The sequence below is a fragment of the Panthera tigris genome, chromosome B2 (assembly GCF_018350195.1).
Source record: "Panthera tigris isolate Pti1 chromosome B2, P.tigris_Pti1_mat1.1, whole genome shotgun sequence".
In the NCBI taxonomy this organism is placed as follows: domain Eukaryota; kingdom Metazoa; phylum Chordata; class Mammalia; order Carnivora; family Felidae; genus Panthera; species Panthera tigris.
The window spans coordinates 4,498,300-4,525,566 of NC_056664.1; the positions used below are offsets into that span (position 1 = coordinate 4,498,300).

Genomic DNA, 27,267 nt, shown 5'->3' on the forward strand with positions numbered 1-27,267 from the left:
GATCTTTTCCGCTCTGTGCCTCAGTTTCCTCTTCTGTAAGGTGGAGATTCATCACGGCACCGGGCGCCTAGCATCGTTACAAACGTTAACTGAGTTAGCAGCGCAGCACTTGGTGCAGAACAGTGTGCCATCACCACAACCATCAGGCCTCTTTCTCTGTGAATACAAGTTCATAACGCTGAATCGATGAGGAAGGGTCATGGTCTTTACAGAAATCTCTCTCACCTTTGTGTTCACACATTTTAAACTTTACACAAATCCTGTAAGAAACCTACTCCAAACACCACTCCCACGGCAGCAATTCAAAGGCAAGAGCAGGGGCGCCTGGGTGGCTCAGTCGGTTGAGCTTCTGACTTCGGCTCAGGTCATGATCTCACGGTCGGTGAGTTCAAGCCCCGCGTCGGGCTCTGTGCTGACGGCTCAGAGCCTGGAGCCTGCTTCGGATTCTGCGTCTCCCTCTATCTCTGACCCTCCCCTGTTCATGCTCTGTTTGTCTCTGTCTCGAAAATATATAAACATTAAAAAAATAAATAAAGAAAAAACAAAGGCAAGAGCAGACTCAAAGATGTGCTGAGGGTCGCACAGTTGACAGGTGTCGTCACGGGGAGTTAAATATGGCTCTACTGCATTGTTCTCACTGCTGGGAACGTGATTTTTTTGTTGCATTCACTACATCCAAATTCTACCCCAATATAGTGATGGTAAAGAGAAGCTTTACTGCTATTAAAATTATGTAATATTTTCTGATTACAGAAGTCATAAATACATCTTTATTACAGACAACCCTATTACTTCTTTCCAAAGACACTAAGTCAATAGATTTCCTACATGTGGATAAGAGTAGACTTTTTTTTTTTCCGCTCAAGAGAGACTTGAGATTTTCCAAATGTATCTAGCCAAGACCTCCATTCAGATGGACAGTGGAATTTCCCAACACAGCTCTGAGCCCTGCCCCGGAGTCAGTCCAACAGAAGCAAACAGAGCGGTGAGAGGATTGCAAAATAGGTCCCATAAGGAAGGGTTGAAGGAACCAGGTCTCCCTAGCACATAGGTGAGAAGACACAGACTGACAGGAGAAGGCTTCAGATATTCACAAGGCTGCACATGTCAGAGGGGGCAAGCTTTTTCTGTGAGCTAACGAGGACCCATGTGTCAAAATCAAAGGCAAGAACCTTTTGGCTTGAAACAAAGAAAACCCCAGATGGATCAGAAGCTGTGGGAAGAAGTGAACTCATTAATGAAGAAGCTCTCTCAAAATCAACAGCCTTGCCGAGAATATTGTACACGTGTGTGCAGAATTGAACTAGGTACCTTCAAAAGTCCCGTCCAACTCCTCTACCTGGGATCCCAGATCCCCACGCAGACCCACGTGACGGGCACACCGGGGTTCGCAAGGTACAGCACGCGTGGCAAACTACCGCCACACCGCACGCGATGTCCCCGCGCATTCACGCAAAACCGCTTAACACGAATCACAAATATTTGTAAAACTAGGATTACGTACTAAGAAATAACTTCTAACTCTAGTTACTGAGTCTCTCCCAGAGACTTTGGGAGAAGGATGTGGATACTCCAAGGACGAACGTGTTAGTTGAAGCTGTGATGCCCGAAATTGAAGGACTACGTGGGCTAGGAAAAAAAAAAAAAATGGGGCAACGAGTCCAAACAGCGGATTCTGCACTGACTGGCTGTGTGGCCTGGGGCATGTCACTGCATCTCTCCAGAGGTCAGCGTCTGAACTTGCAGTGTTATTCAACATGTAGCCACTAGCCACGTGTGCCTTCTCGAGCCTTTGCGATGTGGCTTTAAATATAATTTGTAATTTTATCTCATTATCATTAATGTATTGAATTTAAAGAGCCACGTGTGGCTACTGGCTATCCTACCGAACAGGAAAACTCTAATGGTTCCTAAAAAGACCGGGAAGAGTCAAATTCCAGACCAACTTCAACCCATCGTCTTGTGTGAGAGCTCCATGCCTCGTGGACAGCTGTGCGAGAAGGGAAGCGAGGAGATCTGAGGTCCCACAAGGGAAGGTCCCCTGGGCTGCGGCCAGCTCTTGCCTATCCGGTCCCTCGTCACTCCGACAACCTGGGACGGACAGCACAGTGGTCCTTTGTCCTTTAATGTCCAGAGCTGGGCTCTGCACTCAGGCATGGCAGTGTCATCATCAAAGGTCTCCGGAAAGATGGCCTGGGAAGTATAGCGCCCTATGGGCAACACCCCTAATGTGAAGCCAGTTAGGGAATTATTAGTGGCCAACAGTGAACACTTGGTGAACAATCCTGAAACACAGTGTTCCCTGCAGAGAACAGCTACCTATAAAGGAATTAAAACATCTCTTATAAAGTATACCATCAGATTTATGTCAGGTCTATGCGTTTACTTCAAATCCAATTACACCACCCCAAAATCTCTTTCACAAGTTGGAAAACACGCAAATAATGAAAGCCAGAACACGTGACTTGAAAGAACAATTTTTTTTCATGTTTATTTATTTTTGAGAGAGACCGAGTGTGAGCTGGGGAGGGGCAGAGAGACAGGCAGGCTCCAGGCTCCGAGCCGTCAGCACAGAGGCAGACGCGGGGCTTGAACCCACAAGCCTTGAGGTCATGACCGGAGCCGAAGTCAGACGCTTAACCAACTGAGCCAGCCAGGCGTCCCTAGAAAACGTGACTTTTGAAAGAGTCATCCGGGTTGTTTCTTTTATAAATGTAAAGAGCCTAGAAAAACTCCCTTTTAAAAAAGCTGCCAAAGTTAATAACAGGCATATGCTGGAGATTTACAAGAAACCGGGAGACGAACCTACTAACGTGCCCTGACGGTATCTATCATTACAGAAGGAGACTTCAAGATGACAAATGTAGCAAGGCCAGTAAGCCTAATCATAATGACCAGTTTAGGGAAAAGTTCATAGCAGAGCTAGGGAATTACTATTTTTGCAGTGCTCCCCTTCTGCAATATTTTTAAGCCCGTTTTGTTGAAAGGAGGCACTGGCCACCGGAAAAATCTTACAAATCTGTTTATAACAACCGCGTGGAAAGCTGGCTAGTCTCACGGAGGAGCTCTCCCTGTGCAGAAAACTCAGACGTTTGCCTGCTCGCCGATTCCCAGTCCCCCAGCTGCATTCCGCTGATAATGCACCACCTCTCATAACGAGCACCAGTCCTGCGTCCTGAGAACAAGGCAGACGAAAGCGTCACCGCTGCTGCCCACGCCGGCGCTGGCTTGCCTTTCCCTGCTTAATTGGCTCTGATCACCGGGCAGACACTGAACTCACTGCCTTTTTCCCTTCACCTGCTGACTCAAGTATTCCCAGCACCGTGATTCATGTTTCAGAGCGTCTAGAATAAAAAAGACTGATATTCACCTCCAGCAACGACTCCATTCTAGACTTCAAAGAAAAGTGATCGAGGGCCTCCCGGCTGACCTCGGTCTCCAGCAGCTAACACTTTTTAAAGACTCGAGAATGATGGGAAGTTACGAAAACCATGTGATGGACAGCAGCACAGCTCTTAAACATTTAAGGGAAGACCGAAGGGCAGATGCCTTTCCTGTCGGCCTACAGATCCTATCTTACCTCCGGCTGCAGTGACAAATACCACGGAGTGGGTGGCTTCAACAACAAACACGTATTTCTCAAAATTCCGGAGGCTGGGATGTCCAAGGTCAAGGTGCTGGCCAAATCAGTTCCTGACAAGGGCCCTTCCGCCTGGCTTGCGGAGGGACGCCTTCTCGCCCCCTCTCACACAGCAAAGGGGGAGAGCAAGCTAGCTCTCCGGGCTCTTCTTAGAAGGGCACTGATCCCATCACGAAATGGTTGCCGATGGCTGGATTGTCAACACAGCCTGTGGGGTTGCCCAGCAGTGGAAGGAACAAGAACCCAGCAATAAGCAGGAGAGGCTGAATTCCCATCTAGCTAGTTGTGGCCACGTGGGTAGCAATGCCTGCCATCAGTAAGCAGAGTATCCCCATCTAAAGGTGATAAAATAACACCATTATCTGGACCCAGTACCTCGGAAAGCGACAGCGTTAATATAAATGAAGCCGTCAGCCCTATCACGGGACTTGAGCTGTGTTGCCGGGGACAGACGACACCAGAAGAAACACTGGCCTTTCTTTTTTAAATTAAAAAAAAAACCTTTTTTTTCAATATTTAGTTCTGAGAGAGAGACACACGGAGTGTGAGCAGGGGAGGGGCAGAGTGAGAGGAAGTCACGGAATCCGAATCTGAGCTGTCAGCACAGAGCCTGATGCAGGGCTCGAACTCACCAACCGTGAGATCACGACCCGAGCCGAAGTCAGACGCTCAACTGACTGAGCCACCCAGGTGCCCCAGAAACACTGGCCCTTCAATCCTGTGCTGCCTCAACTCTTCTGGAGGTTTAGAGAACACTGCCAAATACAAAGAACGTTTACCAGCTCAGGGACATCAGTAAGGCTCCAGGACACAACCTAAGCGTGATGCTGCAATCACGACTCAGGGAGGGCTCGGGGCCCCACACACCTGCGACTTGTTCCACCTGCCTATCAGCTCAACACTCTGCCTTCTCTCTTTCTTCGGAGCCGCTTCACTCACAGTTCCCGCTGTTTCCTTTTCATTCTTCCAAGAGACAACCAGGATGGCGGAGTCCATTTGTCAACTCCTAGCCAGAGGCAAGGCAGTCATGACCCACCAGGAAAGGCTTCCACAGTCCCATCTGGTGATTAGTCTCCCTTTCATACAATACATATGTTGACAGCTTTCCCCCCAGGCCTCATTCTTGTACTAAAAATATTTTAATTGTAATTATAAAGTCATCACCATCCACAGGCAGAGCTGTCTCGTTTTGATGAGAAGTCACGGCAGCCCAGAAGCACGGACTTTGGGTTCTATCCCTCACCCACATCTAGAGCTCTGGATCTCGTCGGCTGAATCTCATGCATGGCTTGCTGAATTGAACACCATGCCCCCAAGTAGGAATTCTAAATTCTGCATTCTCAAATCCAAAAGTGGTTATAAAAATCATAGCTTGAAAAGCTGCTGAATTGCGGAATATATATTGCTATTCGAGAGCTTATATATCCCCTATTTAAGGAAGTTGAGACCCCTTAGAAAATTCTAAGAGGACAATTTACATTAATGTTTCATTTATCTCGAAACAGAGACGGGAACACAGTGCTCGATAGACTGAGCTATCTACTTGGTCATAGACTTTTATGCCTCTGCACAGCCTCTTCACAATGATTACTTTGGGGACTGAGGGAAAAAGAGTCACAGCCCCAAAGCTGTATTTGCCTATTCCCTAGTTCATACCAAGCATTTCTCGAACTTAAGTCTACAACTATAAACATTTAACTTTCCTAGAATCTAAGCATTTAAAACTTGCTAGTCTGCCCATTAAATGTGTTGCCAGTGAAGTTAAAAGGGGCTGTAATATTGGGTCATCTAGTCTATCATGTTGTACTGTCTTGTATTATCCAAACATTGTATTGGCCACTATTACCGTGATGCTCACCTGTTGTTAGTTTCATGCAAAACTAGATCACTAATAAGGGCCAGTATTTACGTAACGCTTACTACGTGTAGGGACCTTAAGCTTTGCTTTTATTAAGTCATAAGATCTTCATAATAACCCTAATATGATGATGGGGACACTTAGTACCTCTCCAGGGCCCCGGTGACTTTCCCTTACTATTTATTTATTTATTTATTTTATGTTTACTGATTTGTCTCGAGAGAGAGTGAGAGAGCACGAGAGCGCATGGGGGAGGGGGCAGAGAGAGAATCCCAAGCAGGCTCCATGCTGTCAGCGCAAAGCCCAAGCCAGGGCGTGAACCCAAAAACCATGAGATGATGATCTGAGACAAAATCAGGAGTCAGTCATCTAACTGACTGAGCCACCCAGGTGCCCCATTATTTGAAGGTCCTACTTTTAAAACTATACCAGCAAAGATCAAGTAAACACACATACCAATTGTAAATAACAAAATAAGTTCCATGTCTTTATGTCAGACCAGGGCAACTTCTTTGGTACTGCCAGTAATTACCGTGATTGGTAAAATAATTAAGTGTATTCGCTATTGGGCTATTAGCCTACACCAGATTTCCAAGGTTAATCTCATCCAGCAGGTACATTCGGACATTGAGTTACCCACGCTTAGGAGAAAATCACAAGTATGGGCTAGAACAAGCCCACAATTTGTAACCCAATTTCAACAATGAAATATTAATTTCATCCTCTTCTTTACCAAATCTGCTAAGAAATTCAGTCAGCCTGAAGTTTCACTCCCTCTCTCTCTGGGTCAGGCACCCGCCGGGCCCCACTCTCACCCTTCAGGCTTTGCCCGCAAACTGTGCAGTGGGACGATCAGCCTTCACTTCGTAAAAACAAACAGTCCAAACTTCTGTATCTTAAAAACGAAAGGTAGATGGGAAGTCCACGATGCTCCATATTAAGGGAGCTTAATATGCTTCCATATTAAGTTCTTTTAATGTTTATGTATTTTCAAGAGAGCGAGAGAGAGCATACAGGAGCAGGGGAGGGGCAGAGAGAGAGGGAGAGAGAGTATCCTAAGCAGGCTCCACGCTGAAAGCAGCAAGCCCAGCGCGGGGCTCGAACTCACAAACTGGGAGATCACGACCTGAGCTGAGGTCCGACGCTTAACCGACTGAGCCACCCAGGTGCCCCAACACAATAAATAAGTTCTAAAAATCCATAAGCCAGGGTGCCTGGGTGGCTCAGTCGATTAAGCTCAGGTCACGATCTCCTGGTTCGCGAGTTCGAGCCCCTCACTGGGCTTGCTGCTGTCAGTGCAGGGTCGGCTTGGGATCTCTGTCTCCCTCTCTCTCTGGCCCTCCACCACTCAGGCTGTCCCTGTCCCTCTCAAAAACAAATAAATAAACTTGAAAAAAAATACATAACCCACAGTTTTCTATTTTAGGACTTTCATTCCAAGGTAATCAGGACACAAAAAGTTAAGAGAGGGAGGATGCCAAGGTTATCTTGTTGAAGAGAAAATACCGCAGTGCTGACAACAAAACAGACTTGAATGCGGACTGCATCCCACCCGGTACACAGGGACCCCATCAGTGTCACCAGATGCAGATGACACTCTTCTCTATGAACTGTGACGTATTTGCAGAAGTCACTCGCACCTTTGGAATTTATTTTTCTTTTTCATTTCCGAAATACTTCAGATAGGCGTGATGCCATTCCTGTGCGCCTGTGCAGGTTTAAAACCTTATGCAGACACTTCTTGGTGCTTCAAATACTGTAAGTCAAGCCCATCTTACTACCACCAGCTGCCTCTTCAAGACCCCAAAGGGACAAACTAGAATTTCCCTTCTCTTTCAAAACAAGCTGCTACTTCAGAAGAAACAAGGAAAAATAAAAAGGCCTTTCCTCTGTATTTTTTACAGAGGAATATACAAATATATAAATGACTGCTATTTATATAACTTTATATTCATTCCCTCCTCACATGCTCAGCACTCCCAACTGTGATTGTAAAAACGTACCTTTTTCTCAAATTTTCGTCCCTCATCTCAACCCAAAGTACTTCCTCTCACCCCAGGAAACTACCAGAGCAGTTCTTCTGGCAATTTTTTTTATAATTATGCGGAGAAAAAGAAGGTGAAAGCCCCCCTCTCCCAAAGGTTTCTGCATACCACCTGAGCCCAAATCTTTCCCATCTCCTCTCTCCCTCCCTTCCTCCCTCCCTCTCCCTACCACCTTGCATTTGGCTAATAGAAGGACCGATCCCTCCAAAGCCCCACTTTCCCATGGCATTCTTCTACTTAGGGATCAACTTCCTATCTCTGCTATGTCCCATCCCAGGAAATGTCAGTCTGGCTTCCAAGGTCCCCCCTCTGTCAGAGTCCCCGCCCCGCCATCTGGGCTGGGAGAGCTCGCATCCCACACCCATTCACACTATCCAGCTTCCTCCTCCAGGAATGGCCTCCCTCTAGGCTACTCAACATTTCCACCCAATCTGCAAGGGCCTAGTGGCTCTGGTCCAGAGAGCACCACTCTGGGAGCACTGTAGACACACAAGAATCCTGGATACCTGTGTTTCAATACTTCTAGAAAAGCATCCTCTGCAGTCTGGTGGGGCTGGCCCATAATTTGGTAGGGAGAACTTAGTAAAAATTCAAAAAGTGAATTAGGGTGACTAAGTAAAAACTACAAAGGGCAGGAAAACACATAACTTTTTGAATCATCAAGACTGAGATTTTTGGCAACTGAGTTACTAAAATAAATATTTTCGCCACTTGTAAATTCCTCAAGCAGGCTTTCTCCAACAATACACAAATCAAAAGAAACAAAAATACTCAAGTCCCAAATGCACATGAAGCAGACAGAGGAAAGATAAGCGGAGCCCCCAAAAGGCCCTTTTGGAATACAGGTTCCTTGGGACCGTGGGCCACATACGTGCTGTGGTCCAAGGCATGAGCCAACATTTGGCAACAATGAGTGCACAGTCTAGACTGTGGCTTCCAAGAGGAAAGGTGTGTGCCTAAGTTATTTGTGAATTTCCAATGACTTGCACAGTGCCTGACACAAGAAAAACATTTAATAAATGGTTACTTAATAAAGATAGGCTTGTTTTGAACCTTAGATCCTAGCTTTAAAAAAAAAAAAAAAAGCAAACCCTATAAATGATATTTAAGGCTTATTTATAAACTCAATATGAAACATGAAATTTAATTCAAACAACAGAAGAAAAACCTTTTTTAAGCTTTTGGTGGAGCTAATTATCTGGAAATGTTGTCATTTATCTACTTTTAAATGTCTCCTTACCGTCCCAATCTAACAAAATCTGTTTCCTTTAGAGTAGGGGTTAGCAGACTACTTCAGAGAGCCAAATCTGGCCCACCATCTATTTTCACAAATAAAATTTGTTTATTGCAAAACAGCCACATGCATCTATTATCTATATCTGCTTTCACACCACAAAGGCAGAATTGAGTATTTATGACAGAGAACTGACCCAGAAGCCTAAAATAATGGCTCTCTGGCCCTTTTACGGAGAGTTTGCTGACCCCTGCTTTAGAGCATCAGGTAACACCGAATAGCCAATAAAGCGTGTTTTATAAAATAACTCAGATGATTCATTGACCTCAAGTTACTCACAAGTTAATTGAATACACTTTTTTACTTTTTGCTCATTATGGTTTTATTGACATCCTCAAAGCCAAAATCTACCAAAGACATGCCTCAAAAACTAATGGAAGTCAGATCATAAGGAATAGGGTTTCTTGCCACCTCGTGTATGTCACGATATCCTTAAAGCATGTCAGGGCCCTTAAAGATCAGAATAAATCCCATACAGTGAAGAAAAGAAAAAAAAGTTAAAAAGAAGTTAAAAAGACACCAAAGCTATACAGATTGACCCAGGGAAGGCGGCCACACACAGCATCGTCATCTCGCCACAGACTGAGTCCGCGTGGTTTTTAACAAAAGGAGGTCTGAGAGACATGAATGAAATAGAACAAACCCTGGCAGACAGAGCAAGGGAACCTTCTGGGTCACTCACCCAGACCCAAGGGCGATCAGAGAGAAGTGCCCTTTAGGAAATACAGCAAGCCCAGCCCTACACGAAGGAGGCCGGACTGAAGAAAATACAAAGAGACGAGGCCCTTCCCCGTGATGAGTACCCATCACACCAGAAGGTCCACTCCACCCAGCTTAGGTAACTGGAAAGCAGCAAAACCCTGGAGCCCCCTGCACCCTCACAGCCTCCTCATTCTCAGGGCAAACGTCCCTCCTGCCAGCTGGGAGGTCTCCCCTTCCTCTGAAAGAAGCTGGTTTACTCCTACCGGCTCTATCGTCAGCATTCTTCCATCTACCCAAATTCCACCTGTCCTTCATGGTCACAGCCAAAATCCCGACCTCGGCGACCACTGCACCATCCACAAAGACCACCAGGTGGCCCACACCCTCGGAGCTGGCACGGGGGCCCCCGTGTTACATGATGTCTCCGTCAAGTGTCTCCCGTCCACATCACAGCGAGGCAACATCCCCTCTCTCCTTCCTAAATCCGTGCGTGCGTCCCACAGCCCCGGCGGGACCGTAAGCTTCTAGAAGGCAGCTATATGTTTTTCCAATACAGAAGCCAATGATGACGCTACCAGCAAGTGGCATTTAGCCGGTCAGGCCCCGTCCTCAATGCTTTGTAGTCATGATCTGATTTCATTCTCAACATAAGCCTGTGGGTGGCTGGGCATGATCGGCATTCTCCAGTGCTACATACGAGTGAAGAAGCTGAGACCAAACGAGTTACATTTGCTGGAGGCAAAAAGGCTAGCAGGTGGCTGCGCCAGGATTCCGGCTGGAGCCCGCCTAGTCCCCGGCGAATGCCCTGAAGCTGTATCCTAACGCTCACCCAGGAGCTACTCGATGAGACTTTATCGAAGAGCGCCAGATGCCAAACTCTGGTTCAACTGCTGGCGGGCCCTTCAGTCTTTCTGCTTCCTCCCTCAGGGCAGCCCGCAGGACGGCAGGCCCAGGAGGCCGGCCAATCTAGTGTCCCTTCACCCCACAAACACAGAGACTGCACAAGTCCGTCAACGGTGCAGAGAACAACACAGTCTTGCTTTCCGCTCCGCCGGGCCAGCGGATTGTACAGTTCCCAATTACTTTCCGTGCTTCCTTTTAAGAGCCAGGCCATCCGTGTCGCCCTGTGTGACGACGAAACTCATCATCAGGCTACCGACACATCCTCAACAAGAAACACATGGCGACGGAAGAGTAGGGCAGTTCCACTCTCACAGACGTGTGCAAGAAGGACTTTTCCAGAACCTCGGAGCTCCGGTCAATGGGGACACGCCTCTTTCCCTCCGCCCTCCCACCCTCATAGAGACAAAGGATTAGGGAAAACAGAGGCGCCCAGGTTCCCGTGCAGAAATGGGAGCTGCACACTTAGAAAAGCATGAAGAAGGTCCCCTACTGAGCTGGCTTCAAATGTCTAATCGCATGCATGATGTAATGGCATGCATACGTGCTCTACCCCTGGTTTCTAATGAGGTTGGCAGGGAGACAGAAACTTGGCACTTTATTCTTCGTGTGATGTGCTTGTTTTTATGCTTACTGTAACAGCTTGCCGGGGGAGCACTGCAGAGAGAGTCTGACAGGCTTTAAAAGACGTGACGAGGAAGAACCGCTCCCCGTGGATGTTACGCACGTGGAAAAAGGCCAGGACCAGAAACTCCGTTAGGAAGAAGGGTTATCCAAGGTAAGCGGCGCCCTCCGTAAGGGGGAACCCTTGACGGCAGCCTTCCCGCCTTCGGAGTAAGATTGCGAGCTTGAACACCGGGGAGGTGGATGGGACAGGGGGGAGCCACAGCTATGGGATCTATCTGAAAGCAGCTTTCAGCTTCCTTGCAAAAGTTTCCCCAGCCAGGGGAAGGATGCACGCCTAACAAACAAAGCGAGTGCTTCGGAGTCCCAGGCGAGAAAAATTCTCCCGATGAAAGAAACTTCGGTGAATCTCAGGCCCAGACCCTGGGAGGGCGGGACGTCAGCAGCTTATTTGAGAACGTGCCGCCTCCAAGCACAGCAGTGAGGAAGCAGTGAGAGGCGGCAGATGGGAAGGGGTGAGGGTGGGGACAGAAGCGCCACCCAGGCAGCTGTGGTGTCATAAACACGTAGCAGCCGATGGTGTAGACACGGGAGTCTCGAGCATCTGATTAACCGAGAAGCAGCTGTGGTCATTTGTGAACTAACTTTAAAAAAAGATCCATCGCTTCTCGGCCTTTTGGCTGAGATCGAGTGTAAAAACAGATCCCAATACAGCATTATATTCAACTGTTGGGTAGGCTGCGACAACAGTCAATGGGCTAGGGAGGCCACCGGAGCGGAGACGCTCAGCCTTGGCCTGCTGGCGTGGGAGCACAGGGCCACGCTAGAGGCAGAACCGGATTATAATGAGGCCCTACCTGAGACTTCCAAGAAACATTCCCTACAACCGGGTCCAAGACAGATCCACCCAATATTTAAGTCCGGCCTTAACGAAGGCCTGTATAGACCCAGACTTAGTAATTTGAGTCTAAGAAGAGACTCCTAAAACTCCCAATGAACTTGTTTGCTTGAACTCTCCCATTACAGCCCAAATAGAAAGGATATGCCGTCTAATCACGTGGGCTTTTCAACTCAGCCCAAATATGTGGCAGATAAGGACCAGACGAAATTTCCCTTGCTAGCATCACATAAAGGAATCCCTCCGACCAGAATCGCTTCATTATAATTCCTTCCTGTCAACCGATAATTGTACCATTCTACACAACATATATCATTCTGCGTCCGGTGTCCTGTAAGATTCTCAAGAAGTCATGGCTGCTTTGTCTCCCTAAATTGAGGGCCCACCTTTGGTCTCATTTGAAAACATTGATCTGTATGTAGCTGGTGCTTATGAAGAGGTGTTGGCTGTCTGTTCAATGAGTGCTAAGTGTAATGTAACCCAAACGGCTTTGGAATTCTGTCTCAGCCTCCTCTCTGCAGCCGCCTACTTTTTCTAGGGCAGGGTAATGGAAATTAGTTCAAGAAACGGAAAAAGTGTGATTTCAGTAACTCCACTGAGCTGGTTTCCCTCGGGAAAAGGACAGCTAAACTGACTATTGCCAGAAAATAAACAAGTGCTGTGTGCCCTCTATTAGTCATTTAAATTTAGTAATACCTTCGCGGACAAACAGAAGGTGCTCGGTCAGCTCCGGGGAGCACCAGCATACAAATGACCCAACTGTGTCTCAACTGCCTTCACACTTGTACTCAGAATTCTCTTTACGGCTCAGCTGACATGGGAAAGTCTGAATCCAGTACAGACGGGGGTCTAGGGGTGTCTGTGGACAATGAGGGAAAGTGTGAGTTCTCTAGAAGACATGTGTTCACACTTGGGGGCCTTCTCAAAATACACGTTCCTTGCTTGGTGCACGACGTTCTCCCTGAACTCTTTCCTTTACACGCTTTATCTTCCTGGCTTTTGTAACTCACCTAAGACCGCTAACGAGGTGCCCACGCAGCCGCCTTACCAATATCGGGGAGTCCAGCGGGCATTGAGGGGAGAAGGGGTGCTAGTCCTTCCCTGGGAGCCACAGCCGCAGCCCCCCCACCCTCCACACCACTCCCAAACCACCACATCTGTCCCCAGGACACCGGACCCTCACCTGGCCTGGGGGCTCCCATCCCAACCCCGTGACGTCATACAGGCAACACTGCATTTTTTTCGACCAGGGTATATATTACCTAAAGTATCCCTAGAGCGAGAGTTCTTTCTTTTTCCACCCCCAGCCCTAACAGAAATAGCTCAGAAAAGAAAAACTGAAACCAAACGTTTATGGACACATCACAGAATCTCCCTCCACCAAGGAAACCAAGGTCTACAGTGCTAGACCACAGCTCTTAAATCAAAGCATTGGTACAAGCTTCCCGAATGGATGAGGGAAACCAATTTTCACAGTAGCAGCGAACATGCAAAAATAGCGTTCTTGCAAAATTGAAGAATGTAGCCCGGCCCACACGCGCTAGAATACTAATGTGAGTAATTACACAGGTGGTTATGCAGACGCGGAATTCGTGCTTCAATCTGGCAGAAGGCTAAACATTTCCAGGATAGTTTGCGAGGTTCGATTACCGCGACCTGCTGGCTAATTTCCTTTATCTCTGAAAGAACTCCCCCCAAGTCAATCACTGTCCAAGGGGAAAGTCACTTCTAGAAACGTGTTCTACACAGGCAAGAATAAAGTACATTTACAATCCAGTGCCTCGACATTTGTAAGTCAGGAGCTGACCTGTCCAGCCGTGATTATTCTGTTGTGTCCTATAACTTCATTCGAACAAATCTTTCCTCTTCCAAACACTCATTTATTTGAAAAATCTCCATTATCCAACATGTGCCAAGCCCTAGTCTGACATGCTGAGGCTACAGCAGTTAACTACATAGGCAACAGTCCTTGCTCTAAGGAGGGTTACATTCTACCAAGGGGAAAACAATGCAGGATCACATAAGTAAGACACAGGGCACGGCAGATGCCAATCAGAGTGTGATGGAGGAAAATAAAGCAAGTAAAGAGAATGGGGTAGGGGGGTACAATTTTTAAAATATCAGGGAAAACTACAGGGAAAAGGTAACATTGCACAAACTACTTAGGAAGGTGAGGGAATGAGCCATGCCAGATGGACATCTTGGCAAAGGGGAACAGCGACCTAGTTCAAAGATCCTGAGAGAGAGAGGCAAGTCTGGGGGGTGGGGGTGGGGGGGTGCTGTGATCAACAAAAACCAACATTCTGCTAACTGCTTCATAAACTTGCTAAAAACTGCATCCCACGCAGAGATATGAAAAGACTTCATTCTGGCATTCGAGTTTTCTCTCAACTGACATCTGATGCTCCTGTGAGTCAGAGACATGCGTGTTTTGCCTTCCCGCCATCCCTGCGTGCACTGACAGCTCCTTGTTTGCATGGAGTCAAGTCCCAAGGGCCAAGGGCTCCAGGAGTATGTTTAGCCCCCTGCCCCCGAGTCAGAGATGCCCATATATGGATTCAAGACCCAGTGTACAGAAAGCTCTACCTTTACCCATCCCCCATAAACCATTCTCGCCATCGGTGTTCACGTCAGCTCCAGAAAAGGCTCAAAAGAGAGCTGAAAGGAAAAAATACCCAGCCTCTGCAACTTTTTTTAAAGTAATAGTGTGATCCAACCTTCTCCCTTAAAAGTTACAATTTTTTCAAAAAGGAAAATGCAAACAAGCCCTTATTTTTGAACATGGGAAGAGAAAAAGGAAAGCCGTGCATGTAAACAGAGTGTGAATCCCTAGAACCCAGAGGAAGGTCAGGCCAGAGTGAAAAGTGGCAAGGACCTCTCTGGTCCACTATGTGCAGCCTGGATGTGCTCCCTTTCCCTTCAAAAGCTTCACTTCCTCGTTTACAAAAGAGAGTGCATAATCCCTATGGTGTAAAATTGTTGCAAAGACTAGAAACAGCAGACTAAAAGTGGCCAGGCTGTAAAAAGGTCAATTTTAAAAGGTTACTCCCGGGTGACTCCATTTATAGAACATGCTTGAAATGGCAAAATTAGACAGATGGAGAACAGATTAGTGCTTGTGAGGAGCGGGGGGCAGGGGACTGGGAGAGCGCTGGCTATGACTGTAACAGAGTACCGGGAAGGGTCCTTGTTCTGTACCTTGACTATGGTGGCAGTCACGTGTGATAAAACCCACATAGCAGGCTCATACATACGCACGTGCGCGCGCACACGCACACACACACACACACACACACACACACACACACACAGGAGTACACGTAAAGCCTATGACATTTACGTAAGGCTGATCATTGTATCAATGTTCATTTCTTGACTTCATAGTATAATACTATCATGCAGCACTGGTTATCAATGGAGAAAACAGCGTCAAGGGATCTATAATTATCTAAATAAGTGTTTTTTAAAGCTCATCACTTTTTTAAAAAGTGCCCTGCTCTATAAGTGGCCTATTGGACAAGTAATGGTCTTACCTATAAACCAGAACTGTGAATCCCTACTTCTGGCTTTAGATTAGAGAGGAGACATTGAGCGCAGTGCCTGAGTCAGGACACTCCGTGGAGGGTGGGGGGGTGCTGCGGGGGGCAGGGCAATGCTGGCTATCACCGCCATCGTCTTTGGACCCCAGCCCCTCAAAACCTCACCGATATCCACGCAAAATACAAATACTCTTTATATAACCAATGGAGAAACTTACAGGAATGCATTTACCACAATAGGCAAAGAACGGTTATTCTGTCTCTGAATAACAAACACATATACAATATATACGTAAGAGTCCTATGGAAAGAGACAGAAGAATACTTTCGTGATCTAAAGCAGCATGTTCCAAAGTGTTACCCAAGAAACACTAGTCCCCGAGATGCTCCCCCCCGCAAAAGAAAAACTCAATCAGTCAATCCATCATCCATGGTCAAATAAATTTGGTAAATGCAGCATACAATGTCTCCCTCTGAAGTTTCAGTTAAAAAGAAAATCCCTATCCGACTTCATTTAATCTGTTTTTCCCCAAATTTACTTGTTCACAAAATCATTTTTATTATACCCACTGGCGTCCTGAGAAACACTCCCAAGATCTAGGATTTCAAGTGTCATTCTACATCGTTCGGCTACTCAATTTCTTCAGCCATCACGTACTTTGGGAGAGACACGGATGGTTTCTCTCCAGCCTGTGCAGTGTGGTCTTACTGTGCACAGCTGGACTTCAGTAAACGTTTGCTGAATTTGATTCAACGCAAGCACGCTTCCAGGATGACAAGTCCGGGGACGGGAGAAGCGATCACTCCTGGTTTCTTTGAAACACCTCACTTAGTTGAGAACACAAAAGTGCTCCTTTTCTGGAAGGCTCTGGAAGTTTCTCCAACTTTCAGACGCCAAGGATTTCCACTATGCCAGTGTCTCTTCCCGAGGGGCAGCCACTCACAGCTGAAACGGCGGTTTACGTCGTGAGCTGATAAGACATAAGCTTATGGGAATAGGCTCATGACCGAAAAGATCATGACTCAAAACTACAGACCTTGAAATTCCTTTAGCAGGAACACACAGTGTTTCATACCAAAAATAAGGAAAGGGCTCTAATTATACTTTCCTGGAAGAGGTAATGAGTTAAAAGTCTTACCATTGCAGGGGTTGGGGGGTGGGGGGAGGTGGTGCCTGGGTGGCTCAGTCAGTTGAGCTTTTGAGTCTGGATTTCAGCTCAGGTCATGATCCCAGGGTCGTGGGACTGAGCCCAGCGTTGGTTCCCCACTGAACACGGAGCCTGCTTAGGATTCTCCCTCTCTCCCTCTGCCCCTCTCCCCTGCTCTCACTCTTGCTCTGTCAAAAGTCATATCATGAAGATGACTTAAGCTTGAATTTATATAAACGAATTTCAAATGTCAGCGTTTGCTGAGCTCAGGCTTGGATGGGGGAGGGGACAAAGGGGAAATTCTGCATCCTAGGAAGGAACGGACCAAGAAACAGAAACAAGGGGAGGGAGAACTTATCCACCATCAAGCTTCCCTTAATCCACATTTGACCAGAGCCAAAACCCCTGCTTTACAAGAACACATTTCCATTGACAGGAGTAACCCCACACTCCAACTTGCAGAACGATGAACTGGAAAACTGAGAAGAAATTAATCACAACAATTTTAAGACAATGAAATTAATCTGAATAATCAATAAGGGGAAAAAAACATTAGGGATTTTTTTAAAGCTCACAACGTATTTGAAGAATAGACACTGCAAAATTAGCTCATTTCCATCCATCTCCTCTGTAAAGATGTAGAGAGAAGCGTTTATCATGAACCCCTGACATACTGAAAACAATGTCTCAATCACTAAAGGATAATAAAGCAAACGCACCGAGTGTTCCGCTTGGAAGGCACAATCATGCATTTTGGGAACCTTTCCAACTTGTCTGAAAACGAAAGGGCTTCAGATAAAACCTCAGTGTAACCCAAGCGTTCCAGTCCTTCAAGGTCACTATATAAAACTGAGCGATGGCTTAGATTCTCCATTTCCATCAATCAAGCTAATATTGCATGAATATGCCTGGCAGACTGATCCATTCTCAGTTAAGACTGGGTCTAATCCTAACACTTCAAGTGAACTCCGATGCCCACGGACAGACATCAGTCCGTCCCTCCGCTCTGTGTTCTCGGTGGCCCTCTCCTGCGGTGTCACAGGACCGGATCTGTCCTCGCGGCCACAATAATGGGAGCACCTTGTGCCCTGGCTGTCCCAGCCTTCTCTCGTTGGCCCAAAAAATAAGATGGAGGAAAAAATTAACTATTTTGCGAAAAAAAATATTTTTTTCTGGCAACTGAGCTGAATTTGACACAACAACAAAAACGTGCCTACGGTTCAGCAGAGATCCCAGCGAGCTTCCAGAACTTGGGGGCCCCCCCAGACTGAACAAGTCAGAGAAAAGAAAGTCAACAGAAAAATTCTAAACATGAGCCAAATAACAAAACCCCCTCATGGTCTATGAAAGTTTTCCTACAAGAAACTCAGTATCTTTTATATTCTCACTCCTTGCTGCCAGATGTTTTGTTCCCTATTTCAAAGGGAGAGAGCTAGTCGGTCTCTTTCCTTCCCTCCCACCCTCCCTCTGCACACAGGAAACAGGGACTTGCCTAAATTCCTTTTCACACTCATGGAAGAGGGGAAAGCTTAGGTACTCTGATTCCTAACCCAATGTCCTATTAATAGAATTTTAAATACTGTGCCATTTTTAAAACAACCAAAGTGGAAGACAGTGAACAATGACTCCTTTGTGGCACTCCGGTCCCCTCACCCCTCAGGGAGGCTGATGCTGTCTTACCTAGAGGGCCCCGTTGGACACGGAAGTACCTGCAAAGTGACAGACCCCGCCTGACTGCAGGGAAAAAAAAATCTCTTTTTCAGTCCTTCAACATGCCTAATTAGGTCAATAAAGCCATGCTCAAAAACAAGTTAAACTTTTTCACTTAAAAAAAAAATAGAGCGGTGTTTTAAACCATTCGGCCGGCTTGGCCAACCCTTTCATTTACACGGTGGGAAAATGCCAAGCAACTGGCCCAAATACCCCCAGGGGGAAAGGCAGAGTCAGGGCCTCAGAAAGGAGGGGAGAGCAAAGCCTTGGGCTGGCTTCCCGGGCCCCTCCCTGTGCCCAGCAGGGCGCACAGGCAAGGATCCCCTCCCGGGGCTGCTTCTCTGCGGCAGGAGGAGCGGCAGGAGGAGGGGAGGGAAGGCAACCCCAGGATCAGGGAGAAATGCATTAGTATGCCACCGGAGCCCAAAGCCAGTGGGATGGTCAGAGCTCCTGCTCTCAAATTCCAGACCCGAACCCACACGCCCGAAGGTCCGGGCTGAGCTGACAGGCTGAGCTCGGTCTCGCTCGGCTGATCAGCATGTTTCTGTTGATCGCCAGGCTGCCTGATGGCTGAGGCCTCCCCTGTCCTGCCACGTGGTGGTGAAACCCCAGCTCTCGGCACCTTAAAGGCTTTGAGCACCGGCCCCGAGTGGTGTCAACACAGATCACAGAGCCCACGTCCTTCAGGCTTCCCCTTGTTGGCCTGCACGGGAGGGTCCCAGCCACAGCAGCATTCGCAGACTGCAGCCCCGCAGGAGCGAGCCAGGAGGGAGCCCTCTCTCTGTGACACCCAGTTAAGCCGGAGACCAAGGTGGCCAACCCTCACCCTGGCAGAAAGGGACAAACCAAGATCCCAATCATAAGTGCACGCACGGCACAGAACAAATCATACGGGGCATGATTATACGTTCACATTTAGTTTCCAAACTGGGTGCCGCACACACTAATCCTGGCAAAGATGATATAACAAAACTGTCCTCTTAAGAGAGTTCCACAGCACAGTGCCTGTCCACATGAACTGCATGTGACTGACACGTGATCGCGGTTCCCATCGGTGGGGCCCCTCCTTGCACTAGAGCTTATATACTATATTCCGCGGTTTTGCAACGCATTTCCTGGCATTATCTCTCAGAAATACACGGTGCACGCCGCCAATGGTTTGCTAGGGGACCAGCCTTGAACAAGCTATCGATTCCCGTATAATCATCGAGTGACTACACTACCTTAGAGATAAATCACATCCTAACCTTATAGGGTCTATGGCAGGCTTTGTAAATATTTTAATGTCGCAGCGTCATAGGTAATATGCTGATTCATTAATTTCCTAATTTTTACTCTTATTTATGTATATAGTATGTGCTCTAACCCCTAGAAAATAGAAAACCTATGTGTTTTTTACACATTCACAACGAAGTAACACGTCTTCTACGTTCATGTTCTTACTTTGTTTCTGTCTATCCAATATGACCAAAAATGCAAGTATCAGGGGCACCTGGGTGGCTCAGTCGGTTGGGCGTCCGACTTCGGCTCAGGTCATATCTCGCGGTTTGTGGGTTCGAGCCCCACATCGGGCTCTGGTGCTGACGGCCCGGAGCCTGGAGCCTGCCTCGAATTCTGTGTCTACCTCTCTCTCTGCCCCTCCCCTGCTCGCGCTAGGTCTCTCTATCAAGAATAAATAAACATTAAAAAAGGTTTAAAAAAAAAATGAAAGTATCAGATAACTACAGTGCTTCACCCAAAAATGAAACCCATCAAAAAATGACAGTCATTATAATACCGTTTGTTGATGTGTTTTAAGGCCACAGGCAAAACACAACCTAAGCTGTGCTCACAATTTAGTTCAGAAATAGTTCATTCACCTACCTATCGGATTAGCTAAGTTTTCTTCAATTGATATTAATTTTTATTGACAAAAGTGGTTTTTTATTTTTTTTTTTAATTTTTTTTCAACGTTTTTTATTTATTTTTGGGACAGAGAGAGACAGAGCATGAACGGGGGAGGGGCAGAGAGAGAGGGAGACACAGAATCGGAAACAGGCTCCAGGCTCCGAGCCATCAGCCCAGAGCCTGACGCGGGGCTCGAACTCACGGACCGCGAGATCGTGACCTGGCTGAAGACGGACGCTTAACCGACTGCGCCACCCAGGCGCCCCAAAAGTGGTTTTTTAAATGCATGTAAGACACATCTCTAACACTCCTTATATGGACAAAATCAGTGACTAGGACAAGTCAGTCCAAGTGTTGGGGCTGAAAAGCTTACAATCAATTCAGTTTAACTGAAAAAAAAAATTCATCCTGAATTGGTATATACCTCATAAAGTGTACGATTTCCAAGTCTGAGATGATCACACCTAGAAATCTGAAGTGTCCATAACCTTCCACCAAAAGCAACGTGCCCATTATCCTACATCAGCCCATCTGTAGCAAGCCAAGTTCAAATATTTGAAATGTTACTTCTATTACCACCTACTTGTTAGAAAGTCAATCCAAACTTAAGGAAGTACTTGGAGCTTCTATTTCATTAACCACATAATTACAGGTTGTTTACCCCGAGCTGGGGGAACCCACCCCTGCTCAGGATGAATAGGAAACAGAAGCTTCTTCTCCAGGCTTATGAAACATTAAATAATTAGAATAGTAACACCACAAACGTCTATGTTCTTTTAGAAGGCCGTGAGCTCGGCGGTACCTATTTGTGAACTTGAAATCTCAAAAGCACTTTCTCAACTGTAAAAAAGAAACAGACCCTGACAATATCCCCTCAACTAGGAAATCCCAATTATCCAATTCGATTTCGTTTATTCTAGAGGTTAGTCCTCCTGGGGAAAAGTCATCCGGTAACTGACTTTCCTCCACTCTTAATGGGCTGCTTGAGCCTCTGCGGTATGAAGACACAGCCTCCACCCCAGTCCGATAAAAAATCCCACTAAAACATTCCAAAGGGAGGCGCAAACCCACCTGCACAGGTGAGAGCTGGAAGTAAAGAAAAGCCTGCAAAGGGTCCCTGGAAAGAAGTCAGTCTTTCCCACCATGGTTGACTACAGCCTGCACGATCAGCATCGTTCTAAAGAAAGGTCAGCTGGACATACCACAGATTGCCAGGGTGCCTGCCTGGTAAACACAACTTAATGACTAATTCATGAATTCAAGAAACCACATAAAGTCTGGTAGCAGAAAGTCCGATTAACGCAAAATGAAACAACACCCGACACCTGTGATTCAGCCCCAGCAAGACAAGGAGGTGGCTGTCCGGCGATGCTGGGGATCAAGGGAGCCACCATATGGGATATTTGGGAGGGAGAAGCGCCAGGAAAAACAACCTTGCACGTCTTTCCATGTAGGACCTTGTATTAAACTGAGAGTCTTTTCAGCTCAGTTTCTGGGGAGGTTTATATCCCACCAACTGAGAGGACCGCTGCCCCCGCGCCCAGCACACCCTCCCTTTAAACCAAATCTCTGGCTTTTCAAACCCCAGGTCTACTCAGACTCCCAGCTGGTGGGCTTGTCAAAACTAGGACTGCTTGCACTCACTCACTGAATGGCTGGCCCAGAAGTCTTACAGGGGGACGTCTGACCAAAAGAGCCTCTTTCCTGTCCCAGAAGCCTCAGGAGAAGCATTCTGTAGGAGGGAGCAAGCATCAGGGCAAACAGGAAACAGTGTCTCAATCTACCCCACCAGGAAAGATAGTCCGCAAACAAAAAAAGAAGTTCTAGAAACTTCTAGAAGAAGTTCTAGAGACCTATTGTGCAACAATGTGAATATACTTACCATTGGACTATACCGTTAAAAATGGTTAGCATGGTAAATTATATGTTTTTACTATAATTTTTTAAAAATAATAAAAAAAAGGCTATTCAGCCGATGCAGCATCCAACACCGCACAGAAAGCCAAGGAGAAAAAGACAAGTCAAGATGGCAGCAGGCATCTACTCAGAAAGGTTTTGAGGTGCTTACTTACTCGCTGATTGGACAGAAAACAAAGGTCGTGAAGAGGAAGGCAGTTCTCCTGGCACCTTGTCCGTAAGACGAACAACAGGAGAGGCGCATTCAAGCCATTGACAGTTCCTTCCTTGGCCCATCTATGTGGTCCTAACATCATAAGCATCTAGGACATCAGCGCTGATTCTGACGTCTACATAGGAGGCTAAAGGGCTCAGGGCCCTAGAGGTGACATCCTCGTACTGAGAGTTTTGCCACTGGGACTCTGGCTCTGAAGAGGGTATCAGGGTCCAGATCTACACCCCTCCAGAATATTGGTAGGAGGGTGCCTGTCAAGCAGACTTGCCAACCTGATCAAGGTGGCTTCCCGCGGAAATCGATGAAAACGTCGGAGAGTCGGCTGAGGCAAATGCCAGCCGAGCATAAAACTAGGTCCATGAGTAGAAACGTCAGGGGTCAGATTTCAAAGTAAGGGAGAGCTTTAAAATGACTGAAAATCTGCAACAGTATTAGACTCTCCTCCCTAGGCAGTGAATGTCGTCTCTGAAAATGTTGCAGTAGAAGCTTTTGATTAGCTGAGATGCTGGGTTTGTTAGGTCCTTCCTAAATCAAGCTTCTGGGGTACGTGAGTTGGGAATGGGTCTGGCTACAAGCAAGAGAAAACCCAATCACTTCTTATGTTTTTATTCCACCGTCCGTAGCGTGTTGACTTTTATCTTCACGTGTGTTACCTTCTGGCCACAAGATAGACACCCTACCTCCCAGCTGAAGCCCATGGCGAAGGCAAAAAAATCTGAAAATGGGAAGGGACGGCTCCTGAATCAGAAAGACACGACCTTCTCAGAAAGCCTCAGTGTACTTTCCCTTTTATTTAATTGGCCAGAATGTATCACACGGACATCTCTGGGCCAGGGTTTCTCAGCCTCAGCCCTAGTGAGAGTGCGGCCAGATCATTCTTAGTTGTAGAGTGCCGTCCCGTGACTTACAGGACGTTTACCAGCAGCCCTGGCCTCTACCCCACAGATGCCAACGGCACCCCACCCGCAGCAGTGATGATCGAAAACGTCTCTAGACACTGCCGAATGCATCGTGGAGAACAGAATCACCCCTGGTTAAGAACCACTCGTAAACTAACCTCCACTCCATAGGATAAGACAAGGAGGGTGGTGAATGGGGTAGTCAGCCAACCAAGGGTTTCTGTCCCTAATGCTTTATACCTATTTCTTCAATGTTTTCAGATGAGCTGCCTTGCTACCGTGCCAAGTATTTTGAAAAATTTGAGAGAAACATACAAAATGCTTCCACATTAAAAGTACTGACAGGAGCGCCTGGGCGGCTCAGTTGGTTAAGCGTCCGACTCTTGGTTTCATTTCAGATCGTGATCTCGCACAGTTCATAGGATCGAGCCTCGCACTGTCAGTTCCGTGCAGAACCTGCTTGGGATTCTCTCTCTCTCTCCCTCTCTCTCTGCCCCTGGCCTGCTTGCACGCACTCCCCCCTCTCAAAATAAATAAATAAACTTAGAGAAAAAAAAAAAACAAGTACTGACAAAGTTTGAGAAATCGAGATTGAGGCACAGGAAACAATCAGGAAAAAATACACAGTAAAGGGCTAAACCGTAGAGGCAGGCGAGACATCTTTCAGTTGGCTCAGATCAGGAGAGAGAAAAGCCCACAGGAGAGTGGCCTGGAGTCCTTAATGAAAATGTCACTTCAGAGGCAGAACCTGCATCTGAAGACTAGAAATGCGTTGACAAGTGGCTGGTGGAGAGGAAAACAAGAGCAGGGCTCACAAAGGGAGCACGTTAACAGTTCAGGAGCTACTCTCCGACAGACCCAGGTTCTTACAGCTTCTATAGCTGAGGATCAAAGAGAACAAATTAACTACAAGAGTATCTAGCACATGTTAAGCATTCAACTGTTAGTTTTCATTATTATTGTGTTTATTATAAAGTTATAATACAATATATCACTTAGCATAAGAAGCACACCTCAGGAAGAGAGGCCACCTGTGGTAAATCAGAGGGTTCCTCTTATCCTGAGCAGAACAACTAGGGCACGTACTTGGGGGGCAAAGTCAGGCTCCTGATGGCCGTGAGATAGAGGCTGGCTGAGACCCAGGCAGGGCAGTGGACGAGAACCACTACAAAAGCTGGGATCCCTGGGGGATTTCTAGCAAACTTCGTGGCCAGTGGCTGTGGTCAGGTTAGTCATAAGGCTTTCCATGTTATAAAGGAGTTTTAGCTTGCAAAGCATTTCTGAGTAATCTGCATGTAACAAGCCTGTCCACAGCCACTAGTGATCTTCTCGAGCGACAAGGGTTCTATTAACCATTTGAAAAGTCACCGCCAAGCCAAGTCAAACTGCGGAAAGATGGGGGAGGTGCAAAACTTGCCTTCTAGTTGTAACACAGGGGACACGGATGTCAGCTACAGAATAATTCATACAGGATCTCTGACAGATTTAGGGGGAAAATAGATCAGCCTTAACACACGCAATTACACACACACACACACACACACACACACACACACACACACACACTTCCAATCTACGCATTCTTATCTGCAGGGTGGCCCCCAATGGGTCTTGCGATTCCCAAACTCCTAGCTTCTGGGTTGTGATTCCTTTATGACCAAAGGCAAAGGAAGAAAAACACATTAAACTAATTCTTCCCAGAAGCCTGTCTTCACTCAGGGTTTCGCCAGCAGCTAACTTGTACACATGCTCCCAAGGGTTACGTACATGAATCAGCTACGGAGTTTAGTAAGTTTCATAAGGCATATGTAATGGTTTGAAGACATTACACGTATGTGAAAACACGTGGCCACATATAGAAACATATCTCTATATCTACAGAGATATAGATACAGCTCACAAAGCACCCCTGTGTGTGCCTGAAAACCACAAAGGGAAGGGCGAGGTCACTCGCAGGTCAGCGTTTCCCAGTGCACGGTGCGGGGAACTGTACCGGTCCTCACCCCGCCAGCGCCCGCTGCCTGAGATCATTTCTGCAGAATCACACAGACGACGTCACACTGTCTCCATGACACAGGCTTCCAGCGCCTGTAAACACTCAAGGTGTCGAGCACTTTCCGAAACGGCACATCTGTCATTTCATCCGCTGCTGGGCTTTACCAATTATTGAGCGTCAACAACAGAAAAGGCTAATGTGTTTAGAATAAGAATCCATGTCACGTATTCACAAGCAGTGAACAAGAAAAAGCCCATTTATAAAAGGTATTCTAGTAGAAGAAACATCGTGTCACAAAGCAAAAAGGTGCCTTTTTGTGATATTTTGGGGCAGTCTTACTCTTAGCACGCAGAGGCGGTAAGTGAGATTTTCCCCTCCTACCAGGAATAATTAAAATTAAACACCATTTACTGTATCGATAGTGTGTTCTCAAATAGAACACGGGACATTTTACATGGTATTTTCCCCAACCTTCACGCAGTAGCACAGACTGTCCCTATGTCACAGGGCAGGGCTCTGAGGCTCAGGGAGGAAAATTAATTGACTCAAAGTCCAGCCCTGGAGCCTGAATTACAGCGCCCCACCACTAAAACAACTAACCGAGAAAGCAATTTTGTATCCATCTAAACGCACCGAACACACAGCACAATACTATATATACATTAACGAAGCATAAATTTTATCACAGCCAAGAGTTGTAAAGACAAGTCCCCATTCACAGTCTGTCCACATTTGTTCTCTGTAGTCTACTCGGGCCAGACCTGGAAAACAGGCCGCATGCCCTTTCCGTCTAGAGCCTCTCCGTCCAACAGAAACAAAGTGTGACCTGTGTGTGTAAGTTTGAGTTTTCTCGCGGCCCCATTTTTTAAAAGTTAAAAAAGAAAGATGAAAGCTATTTTTTTTTTTTTTTTTTTTTTTTAGTGTTTATTTTTGAGAGAGACAGAGGACGAGCAGGGGAGGGGCAGAGAGAGAAGGAGACACGGAATCCGAAGCGGGCTCCAGGCTCTGGGCCCGACACGGGGCTCGAACTCACAAACCGCGAGATCATGTCCTGAGCCAAAGTCGCTCAACCGACTGAGCCCCCCACGCGCCCTTGGAAGCAATTTTAATAAGTTATTTAACCAAATATCTCATACTGGATATTAGGTTATATATCCAAATATTATTAGCACTCAAGCCTGTAATCGGCACGAAAACTATTAGTGAGACATTTAAGATTCTTTGGTAGCAAGCCTCTGAAACCCAGCGTGGATGTTACGCTTGGAACACACAACAGCTCTCACCAGCGCATTTCAAGAGCTCAGCAGCTGTTTACGACTGGCGGCTACCATACCGGCCACACACATCTAGACCGTTAGCGCCCCGCACACGTACAACAGCCCTTTAATAACCTGTCCCGTGTTCCTGCACTGATCCGAAAAGGGAATGCTCTCCTTGTGCCTAGACTTACAGACTCCTGGGGTGAGATCACAGGAATCCCAATCTGGAAGCGCCCTCCGCGATCCACCCTGTGACTTCCACTTAACCCTTTAAATACAGTGCTTTGAGCCGTGTTCAAACACAAATGGTCCCCCAAAGGAGCTGCACGCTGGGCTCCACCTGTCCCTGCCCCTGAGGTCACACGGAAGGGACAGACCGTGCGGCCAGCAGGTGAGGACGGGGCACAGAGGACCAAATGAGATGGTGGGCTTTCGGCACCCCCTACCCTCCGATCCCGTCACAAGCCCTGGTCCCAGAGACCCTTGTCCTCAATCATCTAGAGGTGTCATTTCAGGGCCCCCTGATTTCCCACCTGACAACCTAAGGCAGCACTGCAAACTCAAATGCCCCCAGGGACCGGCCCCACAAATGGGCCTGGGGGGCCAGAGGAGCCCGTGCGGGCCCAAGGGGACAGGCTTGTCCCAGCCCAGCCCAGGAGACCGTGCCAGGTGGGACAGCGGCCCCAGTATTGCCAGATTATCGGATTTCTCAAGAGTTGCAAATCTGGCTTGTCGGG

The 27,267-nt window shown here is 47.1% G+C and overlaps 2 protein-coding genes across 8 annotated transcripts in view; one reads left to right on the forward strand and one right to left on the reverse strand.

Annotated features, from left to right (window-relative positions):
- CARMIL1 (capping protein regulator and myosin 1 linker 1) overlaps nucleotides 1-27,267 on the reverse strand; it is a 310,110-nt gene that overhangs the window by 216,755 nt on the left and 66,088 nt on the right. The gene's annotated exons all lie outside the window — the stretch shown is intronic.
- Nucleotides 1-27,267, forward strand: part of LOC102967256 (cytidine monophosphate-N-acetylneuraminic acid hydroxylase) — a 334,461-nt gene that overhangs the window by 21,681 nt on the left and 285,513 nt on the right. The window contains exon 4 of the mRNA XM_042985584.1: nucleotides 11,082-11,217. Within this exon, the coding sequence (XP_042841518.1) occupies nucleotides 11,156-11,217 (62 nt within the window). The 5' untranslated portion in view covers nucleotides 11,082-11,155. The remainder of the gene's footprint in view (nucleotides 1-11,081; nucleotides 11,218-27,267) is intronic.